The sequence below is a fragment of the Sapajus apella genome, unplaced genomic scaffold, assembly GCF_009761245.1.
Source record: "Sapajus apella isolate SASKATOON/1434 unplaced genomic scaffold, GSC_monkey_1.0 scaffold57, whole genome shotgun sequence".
Classification (NCBI taxonomy): Eukaryota; Metazoa; Chordata; class Mammalia; order Primates; family Cebidae; genus Sapajus; species Sapajus apella.
The window spans coordinates 10,624,073-10,642,524 of record NW_022436997.1 but is presented as its reverse complement, the minus strand read 5'-3'; the positions used below and the strand labels follow the sequence as shown (position 1 = coordinate 10,642,524).

General features: G+C 37.8%; 1 protein-coding gene across 3 annotated transcripts in view; it reads right to left on the bottom strand.

Moving 5' to 3' along the window:
• Positions 1-16,872, bottom strand: part of RPRD1A (regulation of nuclear pre-mRNA domain containing 1A) — a 74,561-nt gene extending 57,689 nt beyond the window's left edge. For all 3 annotated transcript variants that reach the window (XM_032245313.1, XM_032245312.1, XM_032245314.1), the window contains exon 1: positions 16,538-16,872. In XM_032245313.1, the coding sequence (XP_032101204.1) occupies positions 16,538-16,688 (151 nt within the window). In that variant the 5' untranslated portion in view covers positions 16,689-16,872. The remainder of the gene's footprint in view (positions 1-16,537) is intronic.
• Positions 16,873-18,452: the final 1,580 nt, after the last annotated feature.

Genomic DNA, 18,452 nt, shown 5'->3' with positions numbered 1-18,452 from the left:
GATACCACTTCACATTCATTAGAATAGCTATTATCAAAAAACAAAACGGAAAATAACAAATGTTAGCGAGGATGTCAAAACAAGTAAGAACCTTGGCACATTGCTGGCCAGAATATAAAATGGTACAGCTGCTATAGAAAACTGTATGACAGTTTCTAAAAAATTTATACATACAATTATCACATGATTCAGCAGTTCCACTTCTGAGTATAAACTCCTAAAGAATAAGGCAGCGACTCAAACAGATATATGCATACCCATAATTCCAATGTTCAACAGCAGCATTATTCACAATAGCCAAAAGCTGAAAGCAATCCAAGTGTCCAACAACAGATGAATGAATATAATGTAGTACATACATACAGCAGAATCATTCAGTCTTAAAAAGGAAAAATATTCTGACACATGCTACAACTCAGATGTACTTCAAAAACATTATGCTAAGTGAATTAAACCAGTCACAAAAGAACAAACTGTATGATTCCACTTATATGAGACACCTAGAATAGTCAAATTCACAGAGACAGAAAGTAAAAGGGTTGTTGGGGGAGAAGAAAATGGGAAGTTAATGTTTAATGGATACAAAGTTTCAGTATGGGAAAATTTAAAAAGTTCTGGAGATAATGATGAGTGCTACACAATAACCGAATGCATTTAATGCCAAGGACTGTACAATAAAAAAGATTAAAATTGTAAATCTTGTTATATGTAATAAAACAGGGTCTTTGTCACCTAGGCTGGAGTCCAGTGGGACAATCATGGCTCACCACAGCCACAACCTCCTGAGTCGAGGATCCTCCAACCTCAGCCTCTTGAGTAGCTGAGACTACAGGCATGTACCAGCACCCAGCTAATCTTGTATTTTTTTTGTAGAGACAGGGTTTCACCATGTTGCCCAGGCTGCTCTCAAACTCCTGGGCTCATGTAATCCACCCACTTCAGCTTCCAAAACTGTGGGGATTACAGGCATGAGCCACCACACCCAAACTTATTTTTTAGTTATTTATTTTTTGAGATGGAGTCTTGCTCCATCATGCAGGCTGGAGTGCAGTGGCATGATCTTGGCTCATGCAACCTCCACCTCCCAGGTTCAAGCAATTCTCCTGCCTTCGCTTCCAGAGTAGCTGGGATTACAGGCATGGGCCACCACACCAGGCTAATTTTTGTATTTTTAGCAGAGATGGGGTTTTGCCATGTTGGCCGAGCTGGTCTCAAACTCCTAACCTCAGGTGATCCACCCATCTCGGCCTCCCACAGTGCTGGGATTACAGGCATAAGTCACTGTGTCCTGCTATGTTTTTTGTTGTTTTACCACAGTGAAAAAATGCACACACACAAAAAATGTACTCAGGATTTAACACAATTGGCCATTTTTACTGTTTTTAATGTGCACATTAGGTAGAACTGATTTTTTTTTTAAAACTAGGAGTGTGTGGTGTTAAAAGTACAGTTGACCTTTGAATAACACAGGCATTACAGGCACCAACCCACTGCACAATAAAAAACCTGCATATAATTTTTGACCCCCCCCCCAAACTTAGGGAGTTGGTGGTCTTGCTGCTTCAGGAGGAAAATTCATGTATTCATGGACCCACAAAGGTCAGACCTATGTTGTGCAATGGACAATTGTGCAATGAGTTTGCCTTAACTAATGATTAGGTGCTACTGGTTTTCATTCACCTTTGCTTTTATATCATCAAGAAGTGTGTCAACATAGCAAGTAATGACAAAAGAGCTCTGGTAGTATTATGAAAACCATTTTGACCTTTTGGACCTATATAATCCCCTAAAACGGTCTTGGTGATCCACAGTGGTCTGCTGACCACACTCTAAGGACTACTGCTCTAAAAATGGTTAAGCATGGAAAGAGTAGAACAATATAATAGACTAAAAAGGCTGGAAAACTTTCAGGTCTTTCTCAAACAAGAATAACTAACTCAGGGTTCATTATTTGGCACAAGATATCAGAAGTTCCTAAATCATACACCAGTTCTAAAAGAAACAGCCAGATATCCTCTAATACCCCTTCTAATTCTAAGACCCTCAGATTCCTTATACTTTCCAACATTCATTGACTCATTTGACACAGCTATGTCCATTGTATGCTAGGTTCTGAAGGAATAAAGAAACAAGTTCAGTCCTCCAGTAATAAGAAACTCAACACATTATTATGGATAAATGCTATAAAAACAGTTAAAAGTACATGACACCATGGAAAATATCAAGAGTAAGGAAAATTAGCTAATTTGAATACAATTACAATTATTGAGTTGGGGAGCAGAAAGAAAAAGAATGAAGAAAAATAAACAAAGCCTAAGGGATCTGTCAATTAACAAGCACATTATGAAGTTACAAGAAGAAAAGCAAGAGAGAAGGATGAAGAAACCATATATGATTAAGTAATGGGTGAAAACTCCAAAACCTGAAGAAAGACATGAATCTACAAATTCAAAAAGCTTAACAAACTTCAAGCAAGATAAACTCAAAGAAACCCACACTAAGATGCATTATAATCAAACAATCAAAAACAAAGACAATGGGAATCTTGAAACTAGCAAGAGGGAGCCTCGTAAAATTAAAAGCCAATTTCTCATCAGAAACCACAAGGCCAGAAAACAGTGAAACAACGTATTTAACATCTTACAGGAAAAAGCAAACTGTCAACCAAGATTTTATACTTGGCAAAACAATTCTTCAAAACTAAAGTAGAAATTAAGACATTTTAAACTAAACAAAAGCTGACAGTTTGTTTCTAGTAAACCTGACCTACAAGAAATCCTAAAGAGAGTCCTTCAGGATGAAATTAAAGAATACTAGATGGTAACCAGGAGCCATAAAAAATAATGAATAACAGTAAAGGTAACTCCCTAGGTAAATATAAAAGCCAATATTGTTGTATTTTTAGTCAGTTCTTTTTGCTTCCTATGTAATTTAAAAATCAAATGCATAAAACATAAGTTTATCAAAAGGCACACAACATATAAAGATGTAATTTGTGTAACATAAAGGAAAGACAAGGTATAGAGGAACAGAGTTTTTGTATGCTCTTAAAGATAAGTTGGTATCGATTCAAATTTAAGACATTAACTGAAATTTTAAATTTTAAAAGTTGAACTTTTTTTTTTTAAAGAACCCATTTCAAAAAATAGAACTAGATGATGGGTGGGTAAACAATTAATTCTTCCCAGGAGAGCCTATAAAAACCCGTAGAGAGGAGTTAGCATGAGAATGTGGAGACTAGGGAATAGAGGAAAAATAGAAGAAAAAATATATAAAAGCACACAGATACATTAAAGTACAAGATACATCATTTTAAAAACTGAAGTGAATCTCACATAACATAAACTTAACCACATTAAAGCATATGATTCAGGGGGTTTTAGTGCATTTGTTAAGGTTGTACAACCATTACCTCCAACTAGTTCCAAAATATTTTCAGCCCCTCCAAAGACAACCCCATACCCATAAAGTAGTTATTTCCATTCCTCTCTTCACTCTATTCTCCTGGAGTATTACGAATTTACCCATTCTAAATATTTCATATATTATGGAATTATACAATGTGTGACTTTGTGTCTGCCTCCTTTTGCTTTGAGGTTCCTCTACACTGTAGAATGTATCAGTACTTCATTCCTTTTTATGGCTGAATATATACCAGTGTATGGATATACCATATTTCTTTATCCATTCATCTGCTGATGGATATGCAGGTTGTTTCCATCTTTTGGTCACTATGAATAGTCCTATTATGAGCATTCTTATAAAGTATTTGTTTCAATATCTGTTTTCAGTTCTCTTAAACATATACCTAGTAATGAAATTACTGGGTCATACAGTAATTCTATGTCAACATGACTTAGGAGGACAATTGGTAGGTGAATGAGATTAGACAGAAAGAAATCCGCTGGGAGGCTACTGCAAGAATGTTAGTAAAAGTTGAGAACCTGGGCAGTGGGGTGAAAAAGGAAAAGCAAGGGAGATGTCGCCAAAAATAGCTGAAGGTAACAAAAGTATGAAGAAAGGAGTTGAGACAATCTTGAAATTCTAAGCTTAGGCAACTAGTAGATTAGTAATGCTTTTCACTGAAATACGAAAGGCAGAGCAACAGGGAAGAGGAATGGGAATGGGAGAAGATGACATAAAAGGGCTGCTTTGTGCACACTGAGTTTAAGATGTTTTAGGAAATGCCGTTCAGTGACACTGGGACTGGGACTACAGAAAAACATCATCAAATCATTAGCGTATTAATGACAGAAAGTAAAAATACCATCTAAACCATCAAATTACAAACCCATACTAGTTGATTGACTGATTAGATGCTAGAAAATCTATGGCCGGGCATGGTAGCCCATGTAATCCCAGAACTCTGGGAGGCCAAGATGATGAAACCCTGTCTGTACTAAAAATAGAAAAAAATTAGCCAGGTGTGGTGGCAGGTGCCTATAATCCCAGCTACTCAGGAGGCTGAGGCAGGAGAATCACTTCAACCCAGCAGGCAGATGCTCCACTGAGCCAAAATCGTGCCACTGCACTCCAGCCTGGGCAAGAGAGCGAGACACCATCTCAAAATAAATAAATAAATAAATAAATAAGTAAATAAACAAAATGTTAGTAAGTCTAGATGAAGTGCTCAGATTACTTTCACTCAGGGTTTTCCAAAGAAATAGAAACAATAGGACAGAGAAAGAGAAATATTGATTGATTGATTGACTCTAAGAAATTGGACATGGGAATCTGGAGGCTGACAAGTCCCAAGATCTGCAGTTCAGACTGTAGGAGAGCCTGGAGACCCAGGGGAGCTAATGGAGTAGTTCCAGTTCAAGTTCAAAGGCCTAAGAACCAGGACTGCCAATGGTGTAGTTCTAGTCTGAAGACTGGCAAACTGAAGACCTGGAGGAGCAGCCAGTATTTCAGTTTGAGTCCAAAGGCAGGAGAAAAAAAAAATGTCCCAGCTCAAAAGCAGTCAGCAGATTGTCTCTCTTATTCACAGAAGAGTCAACCTTTTTGTTCTATTTACCTCTTCAACTGACTGGATAGAGCCTACTTACATTAGGGAGGGCATGTGCTTTACTCTGTCCGATTCAAATGTTCATCTCATCCACACACATACCCAGAAATGGCTGGCTCAATGTCTGGGCATTCTGTTGCCCAGTCAAGTTGACGCAGAAAATTAACCATCACAAGTGTTATTCAAGATAATATGTCATGATATTCAACTAAGAAAAGTGAATTTTTTTATAGTTTGGCAAAAATATGGTCCTTGACAAAAATAATTTGCTATTAATAAGGTATTTTTAAACCATACTCTAAAGCAAAATGATGTTCCTTTAACTGGACCAAAGTGTGCCATCACAAAAATCAATCAATACAAACTATCCAACTTAGAGAAAAACTAATTGATATTTTCAGTTTTAAGTCTTTTTTTCATAATGCAACTTAATCCTTCAATACTTCCTTCTATTAGTATGTACTAGAATCAACTTAAGATACATTCAGCACAAAGTTAGACAATTATTTTAAACTTAAATGTGCATTTCATGATACTTTTTAGTTTTTTTATAAAGCATCATGAAGTGACATCTGAATAAGTTTGAAAATCACTTAAACAATTAAACACTCATTTAAAACAAGATTGCATAGTTCTCAGCCTAAGATTTGCCATCATAAAGATGTATACGGTCTTCTAGGTACCGTAACAAAGTGATAATTCCAGAAATATCAAAAAATTTGTTCTTGTAAATAACAAGTTGACTCTAGAGTTTATACAGAAAAACAAAGAAAGAATACACAAAAAAATGCTGAAACAGAGAAGCGTAATTGCTGAAGGGAAAAAAGCATGTCCGAGAGAGTGGATGTCCTATCAGACATGAAATCATACTAAAGAGCATAACAGTGCTACATGAGTGAACAGATCAATGGAACAGAATTAGACTGAAAATACGTTCGAATACACAGAAAAACTTAAAGTAGCATTTCAAATGGGTAGAGGTAAAAGTGAACTTTTCACAAAATGGTGTGATACACTAATGTCTAGCACTCCTATCAAGGTTTCTTAAATCATCACCTGAAACCATTAAGAATATACTAGAATATTTACTAACAAACAAATTTACAAATTTTAATAGAAAAAACTAACATCCTAAATGTTCATCAACAGAATAACAATTACGTAAATTTTGGCACATTCATAAAATGAAATACAATGCAGCCTTTTTTTTTAATGAAGCAATGTCATTAAACTGTTAACAGACTTATTCTGGGTAGAGAAATGGGTAAGGAGGGAATAGGAATGAAAAGAAGCCATATATATCATTCTTTACAGCCTTTTTGTCTTTTTTTTTTTTTTTTTTGAGACAGGAGTCTTGCTTTGTCTCCCAAGCTAGAATGCAGTGGCACAATCTCGGTTCACTGCAACCTCCAACCCCCACGTTCAAGCAATTCTCCTGCCTCAGGCTCCCAAGCAGCTGGGATTACAGATGCTTGCCACCACCCCCAGCTAATTTTTGTATTTTTAGTAGAGACGGGTTTCATAATGTTGGCTAGGCTGGTCTTGAACCCCTGACCTCAAGTGATCTGCCCACCTCGGCCTCCAAAATGCTGGGATTACAGGTGTGAGTCACCACGCCCAGCCTTTTTGCCTTTCAAATTTCATATTATGTATATCTCACCTACTAAAACGAGGGTTTTTAAAAATACATCTGGAAAATCCAAGCATTCAACATAAGCATAGTAAACCATTCTGTTAAGAAAAAAATTATGTTATTACAGATAGAAAGGAGAAAGAAAAAGCTACAGAAAGGATAACAAGACTAATAGAACAGCCAAGAGTTATGCAAGAGAACCAAAATGACCAAAAAGCTTAGATGATAGCAAGGGGACTAAATAAATAATCCATCATTATAATCCTTTTTTTTTTTTTCTATATAATCCTCTTAATGCATTTTTACAAACAAAAAAATCAAAACATGCAAGGTGCAATGCTGACACCTATAATCCCAGCACTTTGGGAGGCTAAGATAGGAGGATCATCAGAGCCCAGGAGTTTGAGACCAGCCTCAGAAACATGGCAAGACCCTGTTTCTACAAAAATAAAAAGTAAAAGCAATCGGCTGGGCATGGTAGCATGCACCTGTGGTCCTAGCTACTCAAGAAGATTGCTTGAGCCTGGCAGGTTGAGCCTGCAGTGGACCCTGATCTGCCACTACACTCCAGCCTGGGCAACAGCACCAAACCCTTTCTCTCAAGCAAACAAACAAACAAACAAACAAACAAACAAATAAATTTATTTCACACACATCTTAAGTCACTTATTTTCAGATATAAAACATTAAAAGTGCCGGGCGCGGTGGCTCAAGCCTGTAATCCCAGCACTTTGGGAGGCTGAGGCGGGTGGATCACGAGGTCAAGAGATCAAGACCATCCTGGTCAACATGGTGAAACCCCGTCTCTACTAAAAATACAAAAAATTAGCTGGGCATGGTGGCGCGTGCCTGTAGTCCCAGCTACTCAGGAGGCTGAGGCAGGAGAATTGCCTGAACCCAGGGGGCGGAAGTTGCGGTGAGCCGAGATCGGGCCATTGCACTACAGCCTGGGTAACATGAGTGAAACTCTGTCTCAAAAAAGAAAAAAAAACATTAAAAGTTTATCTAGCCCAGGCTCCACGGCTCATGCCTGTAATCCCAGCACTTTGGGAGGCAAAAATGGGAGGATCTCTTGAGCCCAGGAGTTTGAGACCAGCCTGGGTAATATGGCAAACACGGTCTCTACAAAAATAGAAAAAAATTATCAGCCAGGCATAGTGGTGCGTACCTACAGTCCTAGTGCTCAAGGGGCTGGAGTGGGAGGATCACTTAAGCTCAGGAGTGAGAGGTTACTGTGAGTCAAGATCATGCCACTACACTCTAGGCTGGGTGACAGAGTAAAATCCTGTCTCAAAAAAAAATTTTTTTTAATTAAAGTTTATCTAAATGTATACTATTCTGTCTAATTCCAAAAAGGACTTATAAACTGAATTGTTCTATTTGAAATGTCAAATAATGTTGTTCTCCATAAGACCACATTCAAATATTACAGCAACAGCTAAAACTTTTATCTATATTCTTGGTACAGCTCCTAGTAAATTCTGTATATACTTCAAATCTTAAATCAAAGGACCCTTCCCTGATTCCTTAAACTAGGACAGGTTATCAGTTACATTTCTCCTTTGTATTCATTACTGTGCAGTTACTAGTTTAGCAGAGTCCACTTGCCTGGCTGATATGTAAGCTTCATGAAGACAGCTCTTTTTATCTGCTCAACCATTCTTGTTCACTAAAAGAGTAAGGAAGTCAATAAATATTTCTTGAATAAAGAAAACTTATAGAAGAAACTTCTTTTATTTTTGGTGACAGGGTCTCGCTCTGTTATCCAGGCTGGAATGCAGTGGCCAGATCATGGCTTATTGTAACCTCTGCCTCCAGGCTCAAGCAATCCTCCTACCTCAGCCTCCTGAGCAGCTGGGACTACAGACGTGCACCACCACACCCCGCTGATTTTTATATTTTTAGTAGAGACAGGGTTTCGTCATGTTGTCCAGGCTGGTCTTGAAATCCTGGGCTCAAATAATTCACCCGCCTCAGCCTCCCAAAGTGCTGGCTGGGACAGGCATGATTCACTGCACCTGGCCAGAAAACCAACAGAAGAAACTTCTTTTTATACAATTTGGATGAAAAATTTATCAAGAAAAAAAAAAGAAGCCTGTAAAATTACAGATATTTGTTTAATGTAGGAACACACTGCTATTTTTATAAGAAATTTAGAGAAAATTTGTTTAATCAGCTGCAAAAACATCCACATTAAAAAAAAAAAAGACACAGGAAAAAGAATCTAAATTAAATTATGTTATGGGCCACATGGAAATTTTATAAATTCAGTTTCTGTTTTCTGGTGAATTAATATTTTAGAGGGATATATCTGCTTTGGAGGGATATATCAGCAAAGCAATGTATCCTAATCTCTTGATCTAACTATCAATTTACAGAAAATGGTCCACAGCCAATAGTCTGTGGATCCCAGGGTCAATGGGGTCAATGAAGTCAGAACTACTTTCACAAGAATGCTCATCTATTATTTGCCTTTTTTCACTTTCATTCTCTCACAAGTGTACAGTGTTGTTTTGCAGAGGTCATGTGATACAGCAAGACTAAATGCAGACAAAGACATGAGAATTCAGCAGGCTTCTTTTAAGAGAGATCTTATAAAGATTTGTAGAAATGAGACTATCTGAAATAAAAGTAAATAAAATTTAAAAAAAGAAAAAATTGCTTGGAAGACTATCTGACATAAAATTAAAAGAAAAAAATTGCAAAAATGTAAAATAATCACTCCTTTCCTTGGTATTTTTTAGCAAATATAATTGGTTTTCATTTAAAATGTTATTTATGTTATAAATGCATGAGGTAATGGATACTAACTACCCTTATTTGATCATTAGAGCAACATACACATCTATCAAAACATCAAACTGTATCCCATAAATATGTATAATTAAAACATGTCCATTTGTAATTAAAAAAAAAATTTTTTTTTTTTTTGGAGCGATCTCGGCTCACTGCAACCTCCACCTCCCAGGTTCAAGTGATTCTTGGGCCTCAGCTTCCCAAGTAGCTGCGATTACAAATGTGCACCATCACGCCCAGCTAATTTTTAAGTTTGTAGTAGAAACAGGGTTTTGCCATGTTGGTCAGGCTGGTCTCAAACTCCTGGCCTCACGTGATCTGCCTGCCTCAGCCTCCCAAAGTGCTGGGACTACAGGCATGTGCCACCATGCACAGCCTTAATTAAAAATTGTTTAAATATTATTTGTTAACATGAATCAATTTAGCATTAGTTTTAAAACAAATAATTATTAAATAAATTTTAAAATGTTTTAATTTCCAATGTAGTAACTACCGATAGATTTAAGCCACATAAACAAAAGATCTGAAATCTTCAATTTTTAAGAGTAAAGAGGCCGGGCGCGGTGGCTCACGCTTGTAATCCCAGCACTTTGGGAGGCCGAGGCGGGTGGATCACGAGGTCAAGAGATCGAGACCATCCTGGTCAACATGGTGAAACTCCGTCTCTACTAAAAATACAAAAAATTAGCTGGGCATGGTGGCGCGTGCCTGTAATCCCAGCTACTCAGGAGGCTGAGGCAGGAGAATTGCCTGAACCCGGGAGGCGGAGGTTGTGGTGAGCCGAGATTGCGCCATTGCACTCCAGCCTGGGTAACAAGAGCGAAACTCCGTCTCCCAAAAAAAAAAAAAAAAGAGTAAAGAGATCCTCAAACCAAAAAGCAGGAGAAATCCCTGGTCTAGAATGTAAGAATCTTTTTGGAACAACCAATTAGATTTTTTCAAAGAATACATTTAAAATAAAAGACAGACAGAACCCACAGATATAAAGGAACTTTATTTACATAGTAATCAATTGCAATAAATGTACTTGGATCCTGATTCAAACAAATGGCTTAAAAAGTAAATTGATCATGGAAATAAATATTGGCTCAATATTTGATGATATTTTAAGAAACGTTTTTAGGTGTTAAGAAAGACTATAACTATAAAAAAAAAAAAAAAAGACCATAACTATTGAAGCTGCAAGAGGACTGACTACATGGAAGTCATCATGTCAGTTTCACAACATTAATCCTTTTAAATATAAGAACTAGAAAGCACAAACATTCTCTACTTACTTTTTCAATTCTAACTCTGAAAGAGAAATAGGTAAGAGTATTAGACAATATAAAAGCCACTGAATTGTCAATTTAAAATAGAATCTCTTCATTTTTAGGATTTATATTGCTATGTATTTTTAAAGCAAATAAAAAATGTTCTTTTACTTCTCCATTTTTCTAAAACCAAATTAATTAGAAGAGCTAAGAATTTAAAGTACTTATTTTAGCACATCTTACAAATTTAAAGCCATATTAGTGAATACAAATGTTAATTCAACAAATATTTAAGAACTTTCATCAAAGGCAGTATGCTGGGGCTATGGAGGCTAAAAACTGAAATAGGAAAACAACCTGAAGGAGCCCTCTATCTACGTCACAACCAATGTCACCCCCCAACCTATGACGCAATATAAAATGGTAATTCGTTCCCTGAAAGATAACATAGCTTGTTGATGAAAAAGTGCTGATTTCAACAAATGATTACAAATAGGAGGAAAATCTAAACTTTAAATAATGTATTATTTTAATTGTTGCCAACTCCAGGAAAAATAAGCCCAGCATGGTAATGTGCACCTGTAGTCCCAGCTACTCAGGAGGCTGAGGCAAGAATATCACTTGAGCCCAAGAGTTCAAGAGCAGCCTCAGTAACACAGTGAGACACTGTCTCATTAAAAAAAAAAAAAAAAAATTAGGAAAAATAATTAACAGGCATGCAAAGGCCAACCATTTTCCAGGTTTGGCTCTTTGCATCCAAAGCTATTTATCACCTCAGCACTTTCACAAATTCCCAGTGGCTGCTGGCCCATGCCCCCCCTAACTTGTTCAAAGAGGTCTTTTATTAAACATCATCTTGCAGAGATGATTTCCCTCTAACTAAAGATTTCCTCCTTCAAAGAACACAAAATTTGTATTTACAATTTTTTTGTTACTGGTTGCCCTTACCACGAGACTATACATTCCAAAGGCAGGAATAAACTTTGTTTTCTTTTCCATTGTAATAGACAGTTGATAAATACAGGGTGAATTAATATACTTGAAGGGGTTGAGGCACTTATAGTTTTGTTAAGACACGAATATAACATAAGAGGCTGGTACAAAGGATACAATCACTAGACTAGGGAGGGCAGTGACCTTCACCAACTGCAAACAATTCCTTCTATCTACCTTGTTTACTACAACTCTTCTAGAGATCTTTCAGTCAGTGTGCATAGAAAAGAGCCCAAATGTTAGTGTTGGTTTCTAAGTTCAGGCATGCTCACGGTCAAGATTTCTACAGAAATGAATATAAATGAATGGCGTACATTAAGTTTTATAATTTAGCCTCATAGTGACTGAGACATTCAGTTTAAAAGAGTCACCTTCAAAGGACACTATTAAGAAAGTAAAAAGATGACCCACTGAATGGAAGAAAGTATGTGCAGCGTGAATCTAACACAATATTTTTTTTTTTTTTTTTTGAGACAGAGTCTTGCTCTGTCGCCAGGCTGGAGTGCAGTGGCGCAATCTCGGCTCACTGGAACCTTTGCCTCCTGGGTTCAAGCAATTCTTCCGCCTCAGCCGCCCGAGTAGCTTGTACCACAGGCACGTGTCACCATGCCCGGCTATTTTTTGTATTTTTAGTAGAGACGGGGTTTCACCATGTTGGCCAGGATGGTCTCCATCTCTTGACCTCGTGATCTGCCCGCCTAGGCCTCCCAAAGTACTGGGATTACAGGCGTGAGCCACCGCGCCCGGCCTAACACAATACTTTTACCTACAATACATTGGGAACACTTACAACTCAATAATAAAAGATAAATTTTAAATTGGGCAGAATAGATATTTCTCTAGACAACATCCAAATGGCCAATAAATACATGAAAACAGGTTCAGCATCATTAGTCATCAGGGAAATGCATTTCAAAACCATGAGATACCACTTCACACCCACTAGGCCAGCTATAATCAAAAAGACAAATAACAAATATTAGCAAGGATGTAGAGAAATTAGACCCTCATTACACTGCTGGTAGGAATGTATTTTAAAAACATGTAGCCACAGTGGAAAATAATGTGGTGGATCCTCAAAAGGTGGAACACAGGATTCCCATATGACCCAGAAATTCCACTCCTCAGTAAATATCCAAGAAAGACGAAAACATATCCACAAAAAAACTTGTACAAGAGTGCTCACCGCAGCATTATTTTTAATAGCCAAAAAGTGGAAACAACTCAAATGTTTACCAACTGATAAATGGGTAAATCCATATAACAGAATATGTTATGGCCACAAAAAGGGCTGAAGAACAGTATGTGGTCTTTTGCAACTGGCTTCTTTTAGTTAGCATGTTTTCTAGGCTCATCCATGTTACAGCATGAATGAAAACATATAAAAGACCAAATACTGTATAATTCTATTTATATGAAATGGTAAAAATAGTCCAATCTATAGAAGCAAAGCAAATTAGCAGTTGCCTACGGCTGGGAGAGAGATGGAGGACTGGGGACAACAGCTCAACGGTATGGAGTTTCTTTTTGGGTAATAAAAATGTTCTAAAACTGGTGATAGCTCTACAATTCTATAAACATATTAAAAACCACTAAAAGTAAACTTTGAATGAATGAATGGTGTGGTATGTGAATTACATCTTAATAAAGAAAAAACAAAATGGTCACTTACATTTTTGGTTACAATTTACTGCATTTATCAGGAAAATTGTATGTCATTTTGGTCTTCATAAAGGCCTTGAGCTTTATCCTTCCAAACAGAAATTCTTTATTTAAAGGAGATAAAGATAGGGAAAGTAGGAAAAGAAGGGAAACCTTCATAACTGAATGGCTATCATATCTAACATATATAATTTTACCTATTCATTCTTGTACTTTTTTTGTTTTGTTTGTTTTCTGAGACAGGGTCTTGCTCTGTCACCCAGGCTGGAGTACAGTGGTGCAACTGGCTCACTGCAGCCTAAACGTCTTGGGCTCAAGTGATCCTCCCACCTCAGCCTCTTTAGTAGCTTAGGGCCACGCCATCACATCAGCTAATTTTGGTATTTTTTGTAGAGATAGGGTTTTGCCATGTTGGCCAGGCTGGTCTCAAACTCCTGAGTTCTGGTGATCCACCTCCCTGAGCCTCCCAAAGGGCTGGGAGTACAGGCATGAGCCACAGCACCCAGCTCATTCTTATATTTTGAACAGTAACCTCTACCACTTTCACATTTTTGTCTTTACTCACTTTGAGAAACTAAAGAATGCCTAGCTTAACACAAAATGTTCAACTAATTTTCCTTAGTTTGTTGTAGTATATTTTCAAGTTTGATCAATTCCTTTTATAATTATTCTGCAGAGAAAATGTGATTCAAGATAAGGTAAAATAACTAAAAGAATGCCTGGTACTCAGTAAGTGATTGCCATTATCTTTAAACTACAGGAGCCGAGAATCCTGAAGTTGATGAGCAAAACTGCAGGCACAAAGGCTACACCCTGCAAAGGCAGTCATCTGACAAGAAAAGGAAACCCGTGGCAGAGTAGCCCAGGCTAACATGAGAATTGCAGCAGCAGCAGCAGCAGCAGCGGCCGTGTGTTCATCAGCATCACTATTACTGTCAACACTATCATCACTAACCCCCTCCTCCTAAAGCATCTTTCTATGTGCCTTTAACTTTTTCTACTTAAACATATGGAAACATTACAAACTCTGCTAAAAGCACATCTTATTTTCCCACATTTGTACCAACATTTTCTTAAATACATTAAGTATCAGATAGCTTTCTCCTATTATGTTAGGAGTCAATATGATGTTAATTATTACTATTCATGTTTTCAAACTTGACCACATAGCATTATTGGTCTGTACCTTGTTTTCTTAGCTCAAGATTTTGTTTTTCAATTCAGTCATGTTGTTTCATGCAGCTCTAGTTCATTCATGAGAACTTCTAGACAGTATTACATTTTATCAACATCGCAATTTATTTGTCCATTCTCAGGAGGTTAATGGAATGGTTTTTTGGTTTCTTTTCTTTTTTTTTTTTTTTTTTTAGTTTTTGTTTTTTTTTTTGGTAGAGATAGGGTCTCACTATGTTGCCCAGGCTGGAATGTTTAACTCATTTTCAATTTTGTTGTTATGAAGCTGCAATAAACATATTCCTTGAGCACAATACTTATTTCTAGAATATATTCCTAGAAAGAAAACTGCTAGGTCAAAGGATATATTTAATATATACCTCCAGCTTCATCAGAGGTTGCTAGTAGATCTACAAAATAGTTAAAAGTTTTACATTCCCACCAAGTGGTATAAGAGTTCCCGTTTCTCTTTGTCCGCAACAATTATTGATAGGGTCATACTTTTTATTTTGCCAAACTGATGAACATAAAGTGGTATCTCACTGGCTTACTTTTCCTAATTTGTAAGATTATCATTTATTGGCCTTTCAGGTTTTGTCATGTGAAATGCCCATAAAGAGTATTGCCATTTTTCTACTGATTTGTAATAGTTCTTTAGCGAGTCTGGGTATCAACCCTATGTTAATTACATGTGTTTCTAAATGCACTTTGCAAAACCAAAAAAAAACAAGATAAACCTGTTACTGATTCTGAAATGTAGTAAAATGTAGAAGCAAAGTTAATTCCTGACTTTTCAAAGTTCAGCTACTTTCCAGACCTTTATATCAGTGTTTCTCAAACCTTTCTGTCCACTCACAGAAGATGAATTCCTCATTCAGGGCCAATACACATACACTTACACATAAACTGAAAAACAGGGCTGTAAATAAATTTCTTCTAAAGGATGGGTGACGTTTTCATAACCACAAGCAAATATACAAGAAAAGGATAGATATCTCCATTCTGTACAGCCAACATTTTGGCTCACATTTTGGTTGTTATGTAAATACATCATACAGCTTTCACAAGGTTCAGTAAGCAAGAGTCTATTTTGATTAACAACAGTTTGTTAAAACCTTTAACACTTGATAAATAACCATTATATCCATCAGGATGTTTACAACAATAATGAAGAGTGCCCACTTTACCCAATGAATTAAGAATTAAAGTGCAAACTCAGACTAAGCAAATGCAATTTTTTATTTTCAGTCACACTAGCATAGTCAATTTTTTACAGATAAAGTTGCTCTGCATACGTCAACTGATTCTGAATATTTTAGTGACAGACATCTCAAAAAGTTTACTTCATTCACAAGAACACTATCAAATGTTTTGCAAAATAAAGACACTGCCTTAGGGCATATAATCATAGAACAGGAAAAGACTTTAGGTCACTTAATCTAAACCTCTCATTTTCAGGTAAGGCATCTGCAAATCCAGAACTTATAAGAAATTTACCCTATCGAAATCCTCTAAAGTCTACAAAAATTATGAGTCCTTTCCACTGAATCACCCATCTTCTTACATTAGATTTCTAAAACTATTCCTCCATTAATTTTACAATAAGTTCCTGCGTTGTAGAAATGACGGAAGTAACTCCCAAACCCACACCAATCTTTTTCTTTCCATTTCCCTACCTTTCCCTCCCGTATCCTCCATTATCATTTACAGAATAAAAAAATAAATAAATAACTGACCACTTGAATTTCTGGCCCTAATTGTGTGTGGAGTCCCAAGCCCCTGCTATGTTTCTGTGTTAAGTTAATCTGAGTTAAAAAAATTATTCATTCCTTTATTCAATAAATATCTAAGCCCAGACTTTGCAGAAGCGCGGTGCACGCAGCTTCTCCAAGCCCGCAGACCACCACGCGCTGGCATCCCGAGGCCGGGAAGCCGGGGGCGCTGGAGAAGCGGGGTTCCCTTGGGCGCCTGTAAACCGGCCGAGTGGTGGGGAGCGGCCGAGAGGCCCGGGCGACTCACCTTTCCGCAGCTCCCGCTCCCACACGGTGACGATGGGCCGCGAGTGTTTGCGGTGGTGAATGAGCCACAGGGACAAGGTCTGCACGCTCTGCTGCGAGTTGCTCAACTCCGACAGCTTCTTCTCCAGCGCTGCCTCAGAGAAGGCTGACATCCCTCCAACACCACGTTCACGCTGTCCCAAGCCGTGGGGCCGAGGGGAGGAGAGTTTCGCCGCCCTAGCCGCGGCCTCGCCCCCTCACCCCACCCTTCCTTACGCTCTCACCAAGGCCGCCGCTACATCCAAGTCCGGCCGCAAACCAGCAAGATGGCGTCCAGCCGGCAGTGACGTCACAGGGATCCATGTCCCGCCCCTCCCGCTGCAAGCCCTGGGAGAAGGCGCGGCCCAGAAGCGGAACCGCCAAGCGGAAGGGGCGGAGCCGAAACAAGTGCCGGGAAGGTGGGCAGGGGCGTGACGCATGGGTCAGTTTGAGAGGTGTGGTGGGAGTTTGCCAGTCCTGAGCCCTCCTCAAAGGAAACTCTCTGTCAGGGAAGCAGTGAGTACAAATCTCTACATAGGCGTGTAAATTGGTATAAATTGGGTCAGGCACTTTAGAGACTACTTGCATGACCAATTACATTTAAAAATACACTTTCCTAGGTAGAATATAGGATGGTTACCAGAGGCTCGGAAGGGTAGTTGGGGAGGGGGGCACACACAAAAAAACAGTAAAATGACTAAATATAAATAGGACCTAGTACTTGATAGCATAACGGAGGGACTATAGTCAATAATAATTTAATTGTACGTTTTAAAATAACTAAAAGTACAGTTGGATTGTTTGCAACAAAGGGTAAATGCTTAAGGGGATAGATACCCAATTTTGCATAATATGTTTATTAGGCATTGCCATGCCTGTACCAAAATATCTCATGTACCCCATAAACATATACACCTATATACCCACAAAAATTAAAAATGAATAAAAACTTAAAAATTATAAAAATACACCTTTCTAGCAATTTCACTAATAGCTGTCGGTGCTGGAAAAACACCAGCATGTTTGCACCAGGAGGCTTATTCTAGATGTTCAGTCTAACACAGTAACAGTGAAAAACTGGAACATTCACTGTTGCAATCTACACAGATACATCTGTATTCCAGAATACATGCAGCAATTTAAAATATGGATTAATTCAAGATATGGTGGATTTGGAGGGGTTTGGGTGGGTTTTGGGGGGTTTTTTTAGACAAGGTCTCACTCTCACCTGGGCTGGAGTTAAGTGGCATGATCACAGCTTACTGCAGCCTCGAATTCCTGGGCTTAAGAGTTCCTGCCACCTTCACCTCTCAAAATGCTGGGATTACAGGTGTGAGCCGTCTTACCCAACTGGATTTTTTTTTTTTAATTACAGAATCAAAAGTATAGTATACCACTTCTTGTTAAAAGATATATAGTTTATATGGATTCACAAGTAAGTAAACACATGACAAAGATTTGGAGGAATACATAACACATTAATACTGGTCTCAGGGAGAGGATCAGAATTGGAGCCCTTAAATTGTGTCCATATTATTTTCATTTTTACAAGAAGAATATGTGCATGTAATACTTATATAGTTAAAAATTAATTACAGAAATCTCATTATTAATCTAATGCATACACTGTCATATTCTAAATTTTTTTTTTTTTGAGACAGGGTCTTACTCTTGTGCCCTTGATGGAGTATGTGGCTCAATCATGCTCACTGCAGTGTTTATCTCCTGGGATCAAACAATCCTTCTCTGTGTCAGCCTCCCAAAGTTCTGGGAATACAGTTGTGAGCCACCATGCCTGGCCCTAAATATTAATACAAGAAAATTCCAGAAAAATACATAAGAAACTATAGAAATTCCTAAACTATCTTTTGAGAAGCACCATTCAGGAACTTTGTGGC